Source organism: Ambystoma mexicanum, chromosome 6q (assembly GCF_040938575.1).
Source record: "Ambystoma mexicanum isolate Mex_15411 chromosome 6q, UKY_AmexF1_1, whole genome shotgun sequence".
NCBI lineage: Eukaryota > Metazoa > Chordata > Amphibia > Caudata > Ambystomatidae > Ambystoma > Ambystoma mexicanum.
In genome coordinates, this window is record NC_090937.1 from 1,638,711,284 (window position 1) to 1,638,726,709 (window position 15,426).

The 15,426-nt window shown below is 47.9% G+C and overlaps 1 protein-coding gene across 3 annotated transcripts in view; it reads right to left on the minus strand.

Moving 5' to 3' along the window:
• Window positions 1-15,426, minus strand: part of LOC138516938 (uncharacterized) — a 159,116-nt gene that overhangs the window by 51,072 nt on the left and 92,618 nt on the right. For 2 of the 3 annotated variants that reach the window (XM_069632413.1, XM_069632412.1), the window contains exons 2-4: window positions 6,829-6,954; window positions 6,497-6,538; window positions 1,690-1,731 (exon numbers count right to left, since the gene is read on the minus strand). In XM_069632413.1, the coding sequence (XP_069488514.1) occupies window positions 1,690-1,731; window positions 6,497-6,538; window positions 6,829-6,907 (163 nt within the window). In that variant the 5' untranslated portion in view covers window positions 6,908-6,954. The remainder of the gene's footprint in view (window positions 1-1,689; window positions 1,732-6,496; window positions 6,539-6,828; window positions 6,955-15,426) is intronic. The other variant, XM_069632414.1, reaches the window with a different exon arrangement.

Below are 15,426 nucleotides of genomic sequence, written 5' to 3' on the forward strand. Positions count from 1 at the left end.
ACTCATTGTAAATCTGCCTGCTTGTACTCTCTGCCCTCTGCAACTCATCCAGAAGAAGACTGCGGCCTTGTGCTTGGCCTCAAGTCCAGGGTTCGTATGTCTCCAGGACTGAAATGTCTGCATTGGCTCCCAGAAGCTGCGAAGAATAAGGTCAAAACCCTCTGCATTATGCACTACGCCTTCTGGGCCCAGGGGCCTCAATACCTGCAACTCTCACTTCCTAAATATCTCTGTGCTCGAGCTCTTCCCTCATCCGCCTCCAACTCCCTCAGGGTCACTCGCTTCAGCAAGCAATCAGTTGAGGTTAGATCTCTTTTTTCGGCTGGGGGCTCCCTCTGCAACAGCCTCCCTGCCTCCCTGCAGCTTGCAGAGAACCATTTCCGGTTCCGAAAGCACCTCAAAACCTTTCTCTTTGCGTCTGCCTTTTCTCCTCCTATCTGCTGCTGACTTCCTGCTGAAACTGATTCTGCACTGGTTACCTGGCCACTCTCTGATCTCGGACCCAGGCAATCTCCCCCCGCCAGTCGCACTCCTGCACTGCCTTTCTGGTAAACCCCGCACTTGGGTACTGTTTTCTGTATCCCTAACAGTTCCACCACCACCTGAATTGGCCTAATAGGGACAGATACTGCTGGCACACCACCGTCTTCTTCTAACGAGATATGTCAGAGGAAGCACTTCTCACTCCCCCACCCTTTCCATCCCTTCTTCCCACCAGCAGATGCTCTAAAGTATGTTTTCCAGGCCCTTTCGCTGCCGCATTGTTTTCGGATCCAACATGCCAGTGTTATCAAACTTATGAGGCACATCACGTCACTGCACATTGCAGTGCAATCACATTTTTGACCCAGCAGCCAACAGGGAAATGGGACGCCGGAGCGGTAGCAGATGTGAGTAATTTTAGTGGCCACACTGTTACGTACTAGAGCCCAAGCCATGCAGACAATGCCTTAGGGGCTTGGCACACACACAAGACTATCCTCCGATACACCATGGCAGCGTTTCCCAAAAACTTTGACGCAGAGTATGATTCCCTCCAGCCATCCTCTGCGTCCAAGGTTCACCGACAGCACAGCATTCCGAAAGCCAATGAGCCTTCTGTCCGCGGAGCGAACAGGGAAATGGGTCCACGGAGCGGAGCCAGATATCACTAATTTTTTTGAGACGTACATTTCAGTTCTTTGCAACAAAAGTACTGGTCAGATTTTCACCAAACACACAAAAGCACGCTTTCTGCCCCAAACTCCCGCTCCTGCCCCAAATTTGGTGCAATTCCCTCCACCGTTCGGGCTGTAGCCATGCGCAATGTTTTCGTCCATTTAGTTTATGGAAGAAAAAAAATGTGGGAACCCCCTATAACTTCCCCACCCTGCATGAAACCTCACCTAACTTGCCGGAGAAATTCAGAGCAGGCCATATACTTTTCTTGCAAAGTTTGGTGAGGATTCCTCCTGGGGGAACGAAGTTATAAGCCGCTGAAAAAGTGGTCTTCCTATGGGTTTAGCAACTTAACCATAACTACACAGCTGCTACCGCGGACCATCTAATAAATGAAATATTATTATGGAAGGGTAACATATCTGCTTTGCACGTTTTGTTATGATCGGAGCTGGGTCAATGAGGGTTACTGAAAAAGTCAATGCAGTAAAAACTAATTGGAATTTTTAAGTAACAAGACTTAAAACGTACCTGGTCTAATGGAAGGGTGCGTTGACTGCCCATCAGAATGACCTGGAAAATAGAAAAACAAAGTGTTCCAATAAGAATTTGTGCAATCCTCTGGTAGGTCTTTTAAAAACAAAGTTCAGTATGAACTCACTCAAACACGTTTAGCTCCATGCCCTTCAATTGCAGTGTTCCCTCATTCTATATTTCTGGTCCAAGTAGAACATTTAGTGTGATAATACCATGGTTATCTGTTCGCAAATCCGAGATTTAAAATGCAATGTTAAGTTCCAACACTTTTTTAAACTACTTTGGGAAAAATCTGCATCACTTCTTTCAGTGCTCCAGATGAAATTTTGAGGTGGGAGTATTTTATGCATGATTTTTCAAATTAGAGCGTAAATGCAATTTCAAGAGAGTAAAAATGAGTTTTCCCCTCTGCAAGACAGTAACACTTATCCAAGACATACGTTATGGGTATGAACACATTTTAAAAGGGTGCATGCTTTATTGTGTTGCTCGCTTAGCTGTCACAGATTTGGTCTTTCAGTTGAAAATTCACCATCATGCATAAGAAGGCTATGCTGCTGACAAAAGAAATGCTACATTGCCATCTAGTGGTAGAAAGTATGTTTTTTTAATGAATAAATCAAAGCGTACACGGTACACAGTACAAAATTAAATGATTCGTATTTGCCATATTTAAATGCGTAAAGGGGCAAGATACACACGTTAACTGGTAGGCTGACTTCTTCCATCAACCTCTTTAGGTGACAGAGCAAACATACACATGACATGTACCCCAAATGTAGCGCTCCATAATGCAGTACGACAACATCAACAGTACTGACAAAGGTAAACATCTGCACAGGTTAGCCATACTGCCGAAACTGCCCTCATAGACAGTGCCCCAGAAAGCCTCCACTCCTTCCAATGCAAAATTAACAGCTATGCCTCTTTGCACAGCATATCTGTACAGATCTTGCACAAAGGTATCACCCGCTATTAGGACTCTACATCTCTCCATCGCTGCCTGCCACCCTCACTGCACAGACTGATGGGGAAAAATAGTACTGGCCCTTCCAGTGAGGCACACTCTCGACACCTGATTGGCTAATTCCCACAGTTCCATTTCCATGCCCACAATGCTTAAAAGGGCAGGATGTGGCACATGAACTTTCCCAGCTACAGCGAGGCCCACGTGCCAGTAAAGCTGGGACAGTTCTTCTTTCCTTTCCACTCCAGCCATGCATCCAAGGTGCTAGGCCCTCACCACAGAGAACACACCATAGTACACCCTATGTTTAAATGCTCATGTCATAGGCAATGCACTCCCCATCTGCAATTGAGGCTGCCAGCTTTCGCCCTAGCCCCATATTTGCATGCATGGCTGCATAACGTTGCGTTGGGTGTGCTGAACGGTATGTGGGTGCCTGTGTACATTGGTCCTATTTTACATGTGTGCTGCTGAGCAACTCCTTTCATGCTGCAATATCTTAAAGCACTTCCTAAAGCAAGGGTTTTACAAGGGCCTAACCATAGCAAACGCAAATTGTCACATGTGGCTCCCTGTTGTGCAACAGGTGCAATGATCTACACCATATGCTAATCTACGCATAGCAGCTCACTTCTGCTGTTCTACCAACTCTACAATGTCCTCCACAACCATTGTGTAAAAGTTAACAACTTCAAATACATGCAGAGTTACAACTGCATGCCTGCATTGTGTTGTGGTGGCTGTGGAGAAGGGCTAGGCTGCTGGGTGCATGGCCTACGCCCTACGGCCTTTGGCGATGCACCCAACAGTCAAGGCCTTGCCCACACCCACCACAACATAACAGAGCCATGCAGGCGAACATGTAGCCAGGTTCTAAAATTCACAAATGCAACATAGGCACCGGCACTTCTACCAAACCGCTGCCGCATAATACAGCAATGCATGCAAATATGTTCCAGTTTCCATAATCCACAAACATACCACACTGGTTGGCACCCCTACCCACTCCCATTCACAAAGCATTATATTACTGCTAACCAAACAGCAAAATCTTGACAACATTGGTCGTGCTACCAACACTCTAGTAAGTGCATAGAACCAATACTGCATAGTGCACGACAACACTTACTAATATACGCAATGTAGTCTACCCAAGCACATATAATAACCAGTGCAACCGTACCCTCTTCTATATGGACACTATTGCAACACTGCACCCAGAGGAGATGCTGCAGCACTGCTCACTGCAGCTTCTACACCCATGCAGTGAAAACTGTACGAAGTAACTGCATACAAGCATTAGTGCAGAGTGCAATACAACACTTACTAATCTGCTCAATGCAAACTACCCAAGCACATATTGCATCCACTTCAACCGTACCCTCTTCTATACGGCCAGTTTTCCAACACAACACCCACTGTACATGCTCCAGCACTGCTCACTGCAGCATCTCCAGCCATGAAACGACAATTGTTAGATGCTCTAACAATCACTACACTCATGGAACCAACAATGTATGCAATACAGGCAAACCACACACACAAAGCAACAATGGCAAACCTACTTGCAACAAGTGGACATACTTGTCGGTGCAAGGGCTTAAGCAATGCATGCAACGCAACATTTGAAGGGTCTTATAAAGGGCAAACCTTAGCAAATGGAAATGGTCACACGTGACTCCCTAATGTGCAACACATGCAATGACCTACACCATATGCTAATGTATGCATGGCAGCTCACTTCTGCAGTTCTACCAAGTCTACAATGTCCTCCACAACCATTGAGTAAAGGTCCCCACCTTTGAAGACATGCAGAGTTACAACTGCATTTCTGCATTATGTTGTGGTGGGTGTGGTGAAGACCTAGTTGTGTTGGAATGCTGCCCATATAGAAGAGGGTACGGTTGTACTGGTTCTTATATGTGCTTGGGTACTCTGCATTGCACAGATTAGTAAGTGTTGTCGTGCACTATGCACTATTGGTTGGGTGCATGGCCTACGGCCTTCGGCCATGCACCCAACAGTCTAGGCCTTGCCCACACCCACCACAACATAACAGAGCCATGCAGACAAACTTGAAGCCATGTGCCAGAATTCACAAAGGCAACATAGGCGCCAGCATTTCTACCCAACCGCTGCAACATAAAGCAGGGATGCAAGCAGACATGTTCCGCTTAAAATAATGTACAAACAAACCACAATGTTTGGCACTGCTATCCATTTTCCTTCTCAGACCATTGTATTAATGACAACCAAACAACAAATTCTTCACAACATTTGTGCTGCTCCCAACACGGTAGTACGTGCAGAGAAACAATACTGCATAGTGCACTACAACACTTACTAATCTGAGCAATGCAGACTACCCAAGCACATATAAGAACCAGTTTAACCATACCCTCTTCTGTACGGACACTATTTGAACACTGCACCCAGTGGACACACTGCAGGGCTGCTCACTGCAGCATCTACACCTATAAACCAACAACTGTAGGATGTTCTAACAATCACCACACCCATTCAACCAACAATGTGTGCAATGCTGCCAAACCACACACACAAATCAACAATGTGACACCTACTTGCAACATGTGCACATACCTTTTCAACCAGTGGACATACTTTCCCATGCAAGGGCTCCAGCCATGCATCGAAGGGGCTAAGGACTTACCGCACACAACACACCATAGTACACGCTATGTGTAAAAGTTCATGTCATGTGGAATGCACTCCCCTTCTGCAATTCAGCCTTCCACCACTCATCACAGAAAGAAATCGCTGCTGGAGCTGTCATGCCATAACGAAGGCTGCCTGCAATCACCACACAAGGTGGTTGCCTGTTGAGGTAACCGCAAATTGGAGTACTAGGGACGGATACCGCTGGCACACCACTGTCTTCTTCTAATGAGATATGTCAGAGGAAGCACTTCTCACTCCCCCACCCTTTCCATCCCTTCGTCCCACCACCAGATGCCGTAAAGTATGTTTTCCAGGCCCTTTCGCTGCTACATTGTCCTTGGATACAACATGCCGGCGTTATCGAAAACTTATGACGCACATCATGTCACTGCACACTGCAGTGCAATCAAATTTTTGACCTTGCAGCAAACAGGAAAATGGGACGCCAGAGCCGAGGAAGATATGAGTAATTTTAGTGGCCACACTGTTATGCACACGAGCCCCAGCCATGCACACAATGTCTTAAGGGCTTGACACACACCACAAGACTATCCTCCGATATACCATGGCAGCATTTCCCAAAAACTTTGACGCACAGCACGCTTCCCTCCAGCCAACCACCGGCCATGTCCACAGTTCGCCAATGAGCCTTCTGACCACGGAGCGAACAGGGAAATGGGTCCGCAGAGCGGAGCCAGATATCACTAATTTTTTTAGATGTACATTTCAGTTCTTTGCAACAAAATAACTGGTCGGATTTTCACCAAACACACAAAAGCACGCTTTCTGCCCCAAGCCCCCGCTCCTGCAGCAAATTAGGTGCAAATCCGTCCAGCCATTCGGGAAACCTCACCAAACTTGCAGAGAAAATTCAGAGCAGGCCATATACTTTTCTTGCAAAGTTTGGTGAGGATTCCTTCAGGGGGAGCAAAGTTATAAGCCGCCGAAAAAGTGGTCTTCCTATGGGTTTAGCAACTTAACCATAACTACACGGCCGCTACCGTGGACCATGTTATAAATTAAATATTAATATGAAAGGGTAACATATCTGCTATCTACGCTTTGTTATGATCGGAGCTGGGTCAATGGGGGTTACTGAAAAAGTAAATGCAGTAAATTAATTGGAATTTTTAAGTAACAAGACTTAAAACGTACCTGGTCTAATGGAAGGGAGCGTCGGCTGCCCATCAGAATAACCTGGAAAATAGAAAAACAAAGTGTTGCAATGTGAATTTGTGCAATGCTCTGCCAGGCCTTTTTAAAACAAAGGCCAGTATGAACTCACTCAAACATGTTTAGCTCCATGCCCTTCTATTGCAGTGTTCCCTCATTCTATATTTCTGGTCCAAGCAGAACTTTTAGTGTGATGACACCAACGAAGGGCACATCTATATGCATACATGAGCCTGGTCAGGGGCAAACATTACGTTCTTTAAGAGGCAACGAGGCAGACACATACCATGTAGTTTGATGCATGGCACACTTACCCAAAACAGGAGCACGTCCACATTCATGACTCCTTGGTCGGTGGGATTGCCTGTGTGCTGGTCTATTTTTTTTCCCCATTTCACAAAGTGATGCAGTGGGTGGCCCACAGCTGTATGGACGTTGGCCTGTAAAACATTGTTACGCCATGTCATGGATTGCTTTTATGACTGAATATTCATTGACCTCTGATACTGTTTTCATTGTGCTTCCCTCATGAATTCAGAAATCTGCATTGTGAGATTAACTCTGTAAGGGCGCTTTCTTCCCACCAGGGTCCAAGCACATGAATTCACATCTGTATTCCATCACAATGTTTAACCCATTCACACGTGCCATTGGCTACCTGATGGCAAGGAGATACACGATGCAGCGATGGCCACGCTTTGCATAGATCACTGAGGGTTCAGGGTTTTCTGTAATAACCCCTCTTCGCGGGCAGTTGGGAGGAGAAAGAAGGGTTCTAGAGGCCGTCCTGGCCCTAAAAGAGGCCAACATTCCTACCCCTTTCACTTGTGCCTGCACATTTCACAACAGCACCCCTTTCTCTCATGCAATGCCTTCTTGTCAATACGCGTGCCAGTGTTTGCATGTATGCAAAAGAAAGATGGGTGAAGAGAAACCCCAAACACCAAGATGAGCTGCTTACTTGATGATGGAGCAGCAGCTCAAGCCCAGTGGAGTCAAAGCTGAGACGCTCGGCAAACAAGAGAGAGAGCCGTGAGCTTACACGGTATCCAGGGAAACAGCCCGGCGCCGGTGGACACCCACACACACGAGCTGACCCCCTAGACCACCAAGGAATGCTGGCACAGACCCAGGCCACCCTAGGAGAATGATATTACTGGGGGAACTCGAAACACGTACTTGAACATTGCCCGTGCCGTTATTACCTACGTTAGGCAGGAAGCCCACATGGAAAAAGTGGGCAGGGTTTAGCAATCTATTTAATGTTTTTGCTAAAGGTAACACCTTCGGCGCAGAGAGATTGGTAAGAGGAATTGGACCCATGAGCCCACAGAAAGCAGAACCTTTGAGAGTGTTTGGGTGAGGTCAGAGGCGGAGGTAGTGGGCCAAAAAACCAACATGCCGAAAGGAGTGGCGAGGCATTTATTGCGGAGAGAAAAGACATGCGCAAATCCTTTAAGGGGGGCGCACCACTGGCGTAACAGGGGCCCCCGCACCCCCTGCGGTGCAGGGGGCCCCACGACCACATGGTATGTAAGGGGGCCCCACTTGGAGTAAAAAAAAGAATTCTTTTTTGCACAATTTTTTTTTTTTTACATTTTCTTTTTGAATTCACTCTGCATTTATAAAGAAATGATTTCTGTAACAGAAATTATTTCTTTATGAAGGCAGAATGAATACAAAAATTCTGATGGCTACCGCCACCCCGTGACATGAAGACCCTAGGCTGGAGGCCTCCATGTCATGGGGTGGGGGAAGCCCTATGACTTCAAAAATAAATAGTTTATTTTTGAAGTCACTCTGCCTTCATAAAGACATTATTTCCGTTATGGTTCAGTCCTTAAAGGAACATTTCTTTATGAAGTCAGAGTGACTTCAAAAAGAAAGAATGGGCCTCATTACGAGCATGGCAGTAGCCGTGCCTGTATAGCAGGCATGACTACCGCCATGCCCGCTTCCTGCACCGCATCCCGCGATTGGGCAATAACCGGCCCATTACGAGATGAATGGGCCGGTAATTGCCCATTCGTGGGTGGCGGTATTGCCGGGCTCCCGATCCCCATTCTGCCCAATAGGGCAGAATGGGGGTGGGTAGCATGTTTGCGCCGGCACCATTGATAACGGTGCCGGCGCAATTATGAGTTATGCTTGCGGGTGCCGCACAGCCCGCCAGGTAGGGCTGTCAGGAACCCGCAAGCAGAACTCGCAATGCGGGTTCCTGGGTGCACTCTTAAATATATGGATGGCTGGGTGTGCATGTGTATATATGGTGAGTGGTGTGTGTGCTTGTGTTCAGGGGCGCAACAAAACCTACATTTCAGGGGGGCTAACTTTTCAAATGTTGGGAGAGGTGCTAACTTCACGTGTGGTGGGGAGGAACAAACTTATTTGCGTGGGGGCATCTAACTTCTTTACGCATTTTAATGAGACTATTCTAGTGCAATTTTACAAGCAGTTAACTCTCTCCTTTAGGTCTGAAAGAACCCACTTATGGGCTGCTGTGAGAATGACTGGTCTCCTGTTTCCACTCTACCCTTCCAATCACTCCTCTGACATGCAAGTACTAAACCCACATCACAATTTCAATTGCTTAAAAAATGTGGCATTTGAACGCATGTACTAACAGTGAAATGCTGTACATTAGTAATTACTGGGCCGGGCCCTTGTTAATGGCAAAACCCAGGTGCTGTTTAACATCTGTGTCCTTTTCTGTCCGGCAACTGCTCTGTAGTTCAGCCAGGTCAAGTCAACATAGCCCACAATTTCAGTGGGGGGGGGGGAGTGCTGAATCCCAGTCAGCTCAATGGTTTTGCACCACTACTTGTGTTTAATGCCTTGATTACTTATTGGTAATCGTCATTACTCCTAGCCCTATTCTTCCGCATCCCAGTACTTGTGTATGAGGCAGTACTTGTGTATGAGGCACTATGCCTCATACACAAGTACTGGGATGAGGTAGAGGTACATGAAGGTAATGCCTGATTTAGCTACCTGTAATCTTCATTATCCCTATTCCCTCTCTTCCTCCAGTACTTACCAATGATGCAAGGAGCCTCATACGTAAAAACGGGACAAGGAAGAGGGACGTGGAGGTAATTCTGGGCCAATTAGCTGATTTTGGAGGTTGGGGTAGGGGATGGGAGGGAGAAGGGATGTGTGGGGTGGTGGGGTTGTGCAATAAATCATAATGGTCGTCCATGTCCATGCAAAGCAGGCATGATATGTGGTATTAGTGGCTAGAGAGGCATTTTGGTGCAGCCAGTCTAGTCATTCCTCAGTTTGGTATGACTTTTTTTAACTGGGAATTTCTGATAAAGCAGTCCTGCTAAGTGTAAGTACCTGATTAGACTGGCATTTGGGTTCTGCCAGTCTAGCCCTTTCTTACTGCGGCACTGTATATTTTTCTGGGCATCTATGATAAAATGATATGTTATGATATGATACGTCATATATAACGCACCTTACACAAGTGTTTTTAGCCACGACAAGACAAGAGAAGGAAAACTGTGGGAGGACAAGACAAATGATATTAATAAGCCTTGTGTCATTCAGATCGTGCAAGAACGAGAAGGGGAAAGTGAGGGGGGGAGTGCAAGGGAGAGTGGAGGGGAAAACAGGTCAGCAATGCTCTGAGTAAGTGCCGCCAGGCCAGCGCGACTCTGGGTAGTGCAGGGGGAAGAAGGGATTGTAGGGTTACAGCTACAGCCCCTAACTGCATGGTAGGCCTGGAGGCAGTGCGAGGGTGACTGATCAAGAAAGAGCCTGGACTCAGTGAGACAGAGGGTAGCCAAGCAACCAGTTGGTACAGCAGACAGGTAGGTCAGCAGGGAAGGGAGAGAGAGAGAGAAAGCAGAGGAGAAGAGGAATGTTTTGTGCTGCTTCCGGAACTTCAGGGCTTCCGGCTCAAGTTTGGGAGGGCTAGGGAGGCCATTTTCAGAGGGAGGCATCTGCAGGGGAGAAGGATCTACCTCCCCACTCTCTGCCTGGAGAAGCATCTAACCCTTAGTGCTCGAGAAGGAAAGTATTTTGGAAGATAGTGTTGGATGTAGTGCGGATCCCAGCCTCAGAAAGCATTGTGGACAATGCAAAGGGTCTTGAACTTGATCCTTGCAGTCACCGAGAGCCAGTGGAGAGATTTCATGGCTGGAGAGATACAGTCCTGGGCTTGAGGCCAAGGATAAGTCTTGCAGTCCTGTTCTGGATTAATTGCAGAGGCGGGAGAGTAGAGGAAGGCAGATTGAGAAAGTGTCTGTTGCAGTAGTCCAGCCTAGAGAGAACCAGAGCTATGGAGACAGTGTGCTTCTGGGGGAAAGTGAGAAATGGAAGAGTTCCTTTGAGGAGGTGCAGCTGGTAGTGGGACTTCATGGCAACGTCCGAGATGTGAGGAGAGAAAGAGCGTGTGGAGTTAAAGATGACAACAGGAATGAGCGAGAGAGGAGAGTAGGCTGAGGGTAGCTTGAAGGAAAGCTGAGTGTCATCCGCATAACACTGTAAATAAGAGGAGAAGGTAGAGATCAGGTGGGTCAAAAGAGCCAAGTAGAAGTTGAAAAACCAGGGTGAGAGGATAGAGCCCTGTGGAACGCCACATGTAGAGAGAGGTGGCCGAGTGAAAGGGACAAAGTTGGACCTGGGAGGGGCGGTCCAAGACGAAGGAGGTCAGCCACTCCAGGGCCTGATCCACGATGCCCAGGTTCTTACGGAGTCAATTGATCAGGATGGCGTGGTTGACCGTGTCGAAAGCAGCAGAGGAAATTTCCAGGATGATGAGGACAGAAGGAATGCTGGAATCAAGGTTAGAGATCAGATCTTCACAGGTGTTCAGGAGAGCAGTTTCCATGCCTCTGGCAGCTCTTAAACCAGACTGATGGTCATGGAGACAACCAACACATTCAGTGTGGAGAGTAAGCTGGCATTTGGCCAGCTTTTCCAAGAATTTGGGAGAGGGGAAAGTTCCAGTGGTTAAAGAATGATTACAGAATTCGGCCAAGGCTGGATCGTGTCAATGTGGTCCTTGATGGTTCTGGAGGAGCAGGCGAGCACCTGTTTCGACGACACTTCCATAGAAGGGACTTGTCTAGAAACCGTTTCAGGTGTCAGGGAGAAAGAGGAGAAAGGAGGAGGAGAGGGAGAGATGGCCAAATGGGGCGAGAGAGGCAGAGGGAGAGGAAGAGGAGATAGTGGACAGGATGTCCTGAGTTTTCGCGGAGAAGGAGAGCCAAAGCCGTACAGAGGGTCTGTTGAGGAAACAGGAGAGGTAGAAACCGCTATAGGAATGGCCAGTTCCTTGCCGATTTTAAAGAGTTTGGCTGTGTTGTTAGAGGCCGCAGAGACACAGGCTTGAATGTGTGCTCTCTTCTTGATGAGTCTTATTGATTCGACTGGCATTTTGGTGCAACCAGTCTAGGTATGTCTTTATGTGGCCTGGGATGCTTTACTGTAATGTTATTAAGTGTCTACACTGGTCTACATTGTGCAGCCTGTTGGACATGTTTTCATTGTGGCATGGCATTTTTAATAGCAAAGCATTAATGTTCATGTGCACCGTTGGTGACTTGCATGTTTTGGATTGCTGTTACCCTACACAACAATAGCAAACACTGTGGCTTTTTAGTCTCAGAAAGTGTGCTGTATATGGCATTAAAACACATATGTATATCTTTCTCCTGCAGGTTGTGGCATAACCCTTCAGCAACACGTTTGTGCGTATTGCGCAAGCGTGGTAATCTAGGGCAGCCCAGAGTGTGGCGCGATGCGTGATTTGTTGCCGAGTTGGGGTGGCCCCCTCAGCATGGATTGCAGGGGGCCCCCAGAGCTTATGTTACGCCACTGGGGCGCACGTGATGCGGAGAGGGCACAAAGGGGGAGAGTGGAAGGGGATGGCCAGGGGAGGACTCAGGCAGTTTTATGATTGAAGAATAAAGGGAAGTTGAACATCATGCTGGCTCTGTGTCGTACATGAGGGTGAGCATGCCGGATGGGATATAACATCTGGCGATGAGGCAACCCCACCAGTGCCTCCGGCAAGCAGCCTGTTTTGGAGATCAGCGGACGGCAAGCAGAGCGCTGACACAGCCACATGGGCCGGCGGCGAGCCGAGGAGGAGCTCCATGTAATGAGCAGCAGCAACGGAGCAAGAGGAAGACAACGTTCTCTCATGCAACGCCTTCCTGAGGAGTCAGGAAAGACCTGGCACGAAGACCATGTGGAGGGCAACCCAGGAGGCAAGACTGGTACAAGTAAGCGTCGCCGAGAGCACCAAGCAGAGGTCTAGAGGCCAAGGAGGGGCTTAAAGACGCTGTACAGGGGGCGAGCTGAGCTGTCAAAGGGCAATAAAAGGGGCCAAAGAGGGGCATACAAACACTGAAAGGAGGCCAAACACGGAGCACAGCAGCGCCAGACCCAGCCCTTCTCACTTGAGCCACAACACGACCTAGGACAAAGATTGGAGGAGTGGATGGAAGAATTTGATGATTTCATGAGAGCAATAGGATATCAGAACTCATCGAACATGTCGGACATTTTCACCAACCTCACAGGTAAATAAAAGATATCCTGAAGACGATCCCATCCCAAGAATAGGCCACACACACGCACTAAAGATTGCTGCCATAAATAGACAACAGATTGTATTACCTAAACGTGATTACGAAAGATACTCCTTCAATCAGTGCGCCCTGTTACCCCAAGAGACCATAGGGGAATTCGTCCTCCAAAAGAAAATCATTTACTGTGACTCAGAATCATAGATGGGTGTATTTCATCAGTATTCCGTAAACACCTGTTGGAAAAAACCACTGTCACTACCAGAAAGATTAGACCTGTCCAGGGTCTATGAAAGAGGAGATGTACAAGCAGCAGCCATCAAGAATCCAAAGAAAAGAGACAGTGTAGCAGCAGTATACAACACCCCATCAACAAGCGCCCGACACCAAGGAACACAGTCAGATTAGAACAAAGAGGACCATATCAAAGGCCCCGAGGAGACAGACAATGCTACAGATGTGGATTTTAATACCCCCACAAAGGACAGTGCCCCGCGTTAGACCAGAAGTGCATGAGATGTGGCCAAGACAACCACTTTCAAGCAATGTGGAGGGAAAATTTCCTGATGCTCCCACACTACAAGCCCCCCACGTACCCAAGAATGGCCAGGCGCCAAGACCTACCCCGAGGATTCAAAGCCAGGTCCTACCCAGAAAAAATACTCAGAGACCACCACAAGGAAGAAATACCACATCATTCCAAGACCAAAGTAGAGTGATCAGGGCAATGGAAGATCTCGTACTGCGGCCATTACAACAATATAATGAATAGCGGCCGTACCCACAAAACCCCTCCAAACTCTATGCCTACCAACCTGAACTGTACTAGACTGACCACAGTGTGGACCTTTACAAAAACCTCACCCACCAGGTACATAACGGATCCATACGAAAACCCATTGGCTGACAGGGGAGACGATGCCCATGATCAAGGAAGCTATGAACCCCAGGACCGGTACAGCAGAGAGTATGTGAGACTGATCAGTGCGGAGACAGAGGAAAGCAGAGCCCCAAAGGTCACCATTCAAATAAGAGGATGGAACCACCAGTTTATCGTAGACACAGGGGCCACCGTAAATGTCATGAATGTGAACCTCTACCTGGCAATAAAATGTATCTATCCACTAAGCCCTTCCCAGGCACGGATATTCCATTGGGGCGCGGCACACCCACTCCAGTCGACGCGACAATTCCAATGTGTCCTACAACACAAGGGCTGGAAAGTACCCACAAACATCCACGTCATATGGAGCCCCATGACGGGAAGATGCCTGCTAAGTTATCGCACTGCTCAAGCCCTAGCTCTCATAGACATACACTACGGCCTATACGAGATTGTCCAAGGACTCCCAACAGGTACAAAAGAGTGCTAATGGACCAAGAAATGACATTCCAGAGAATCATGACAGCATTCCTGGCACTATTTGGGGGAGTGGGCATGCTCAAAGACTCAGTAATCACCCTCCACATAGACCCAACAGTGGTCTCAGTGCCCCAACACCCACGTAGAGTGGGCTTTCACCTGCAGGCACAAGTGTCACGAGAACTACAACTACTCCTGGAAAACAATTTTATAGAGATAGTAAGCAGCCCGACACCATGGGTATCACCGCCGGTGGTAGTGCCAAAAGGAAATGGTCGACTATGCCTCTGCGTTGACATGCACATTCAGAACACTGCTATTCGAAGAGAAATACACTCCGGTCCAAACATAGTGGACATAATGATCAAATTGAACCAAGCTGCACGCATTTCCCAGCTCGACCTTAACCAGGGATACCACTAGTTGGTCATTCACTCGGACTCCAGACCAATCACCACATTTGCGACACACGAAGGGCCGTTCTGCTACTAACAGCTCAATTTTGGAATATCCTCTGCAGCTGAGATATTCCAAGAAACCATACGCGGACTAATATCCCCGGTGCTTGCTGTCTTTAACTACAGTGATGACATCCTCGAGTTTGGCATGACACAGGAACAAAATGACAAAGCGCTCCTACAGGTCTGCGAGATACTCCAGGCGGCAGGCCTCACACTCAACAGAGCCAAATGAGACATCAACCAGCCTCGTCTGCGATTCTTTGGACACGTCTTCTCAGACCAGGGCAGGGCGGCCGACCCAAACAAAGTAAGCGAGATCGTCCACCTCACACCCCCCCACCCTGACAGAGGTCACAGAACTCAGATCATTCCTGGGCATGGCTGGTTACTGCGCCCAATACCTTCCCAACTACGCCACACTCGGCAGACTACTTATCAAGACACCCAGAGTTCAGGAACATGAGATAGAGGGGGTGGAACACTACATCCGATATCTGTCGGAGAACGCACTTCCCCCGACACTCACTCTCGAAATGTTCACGGACA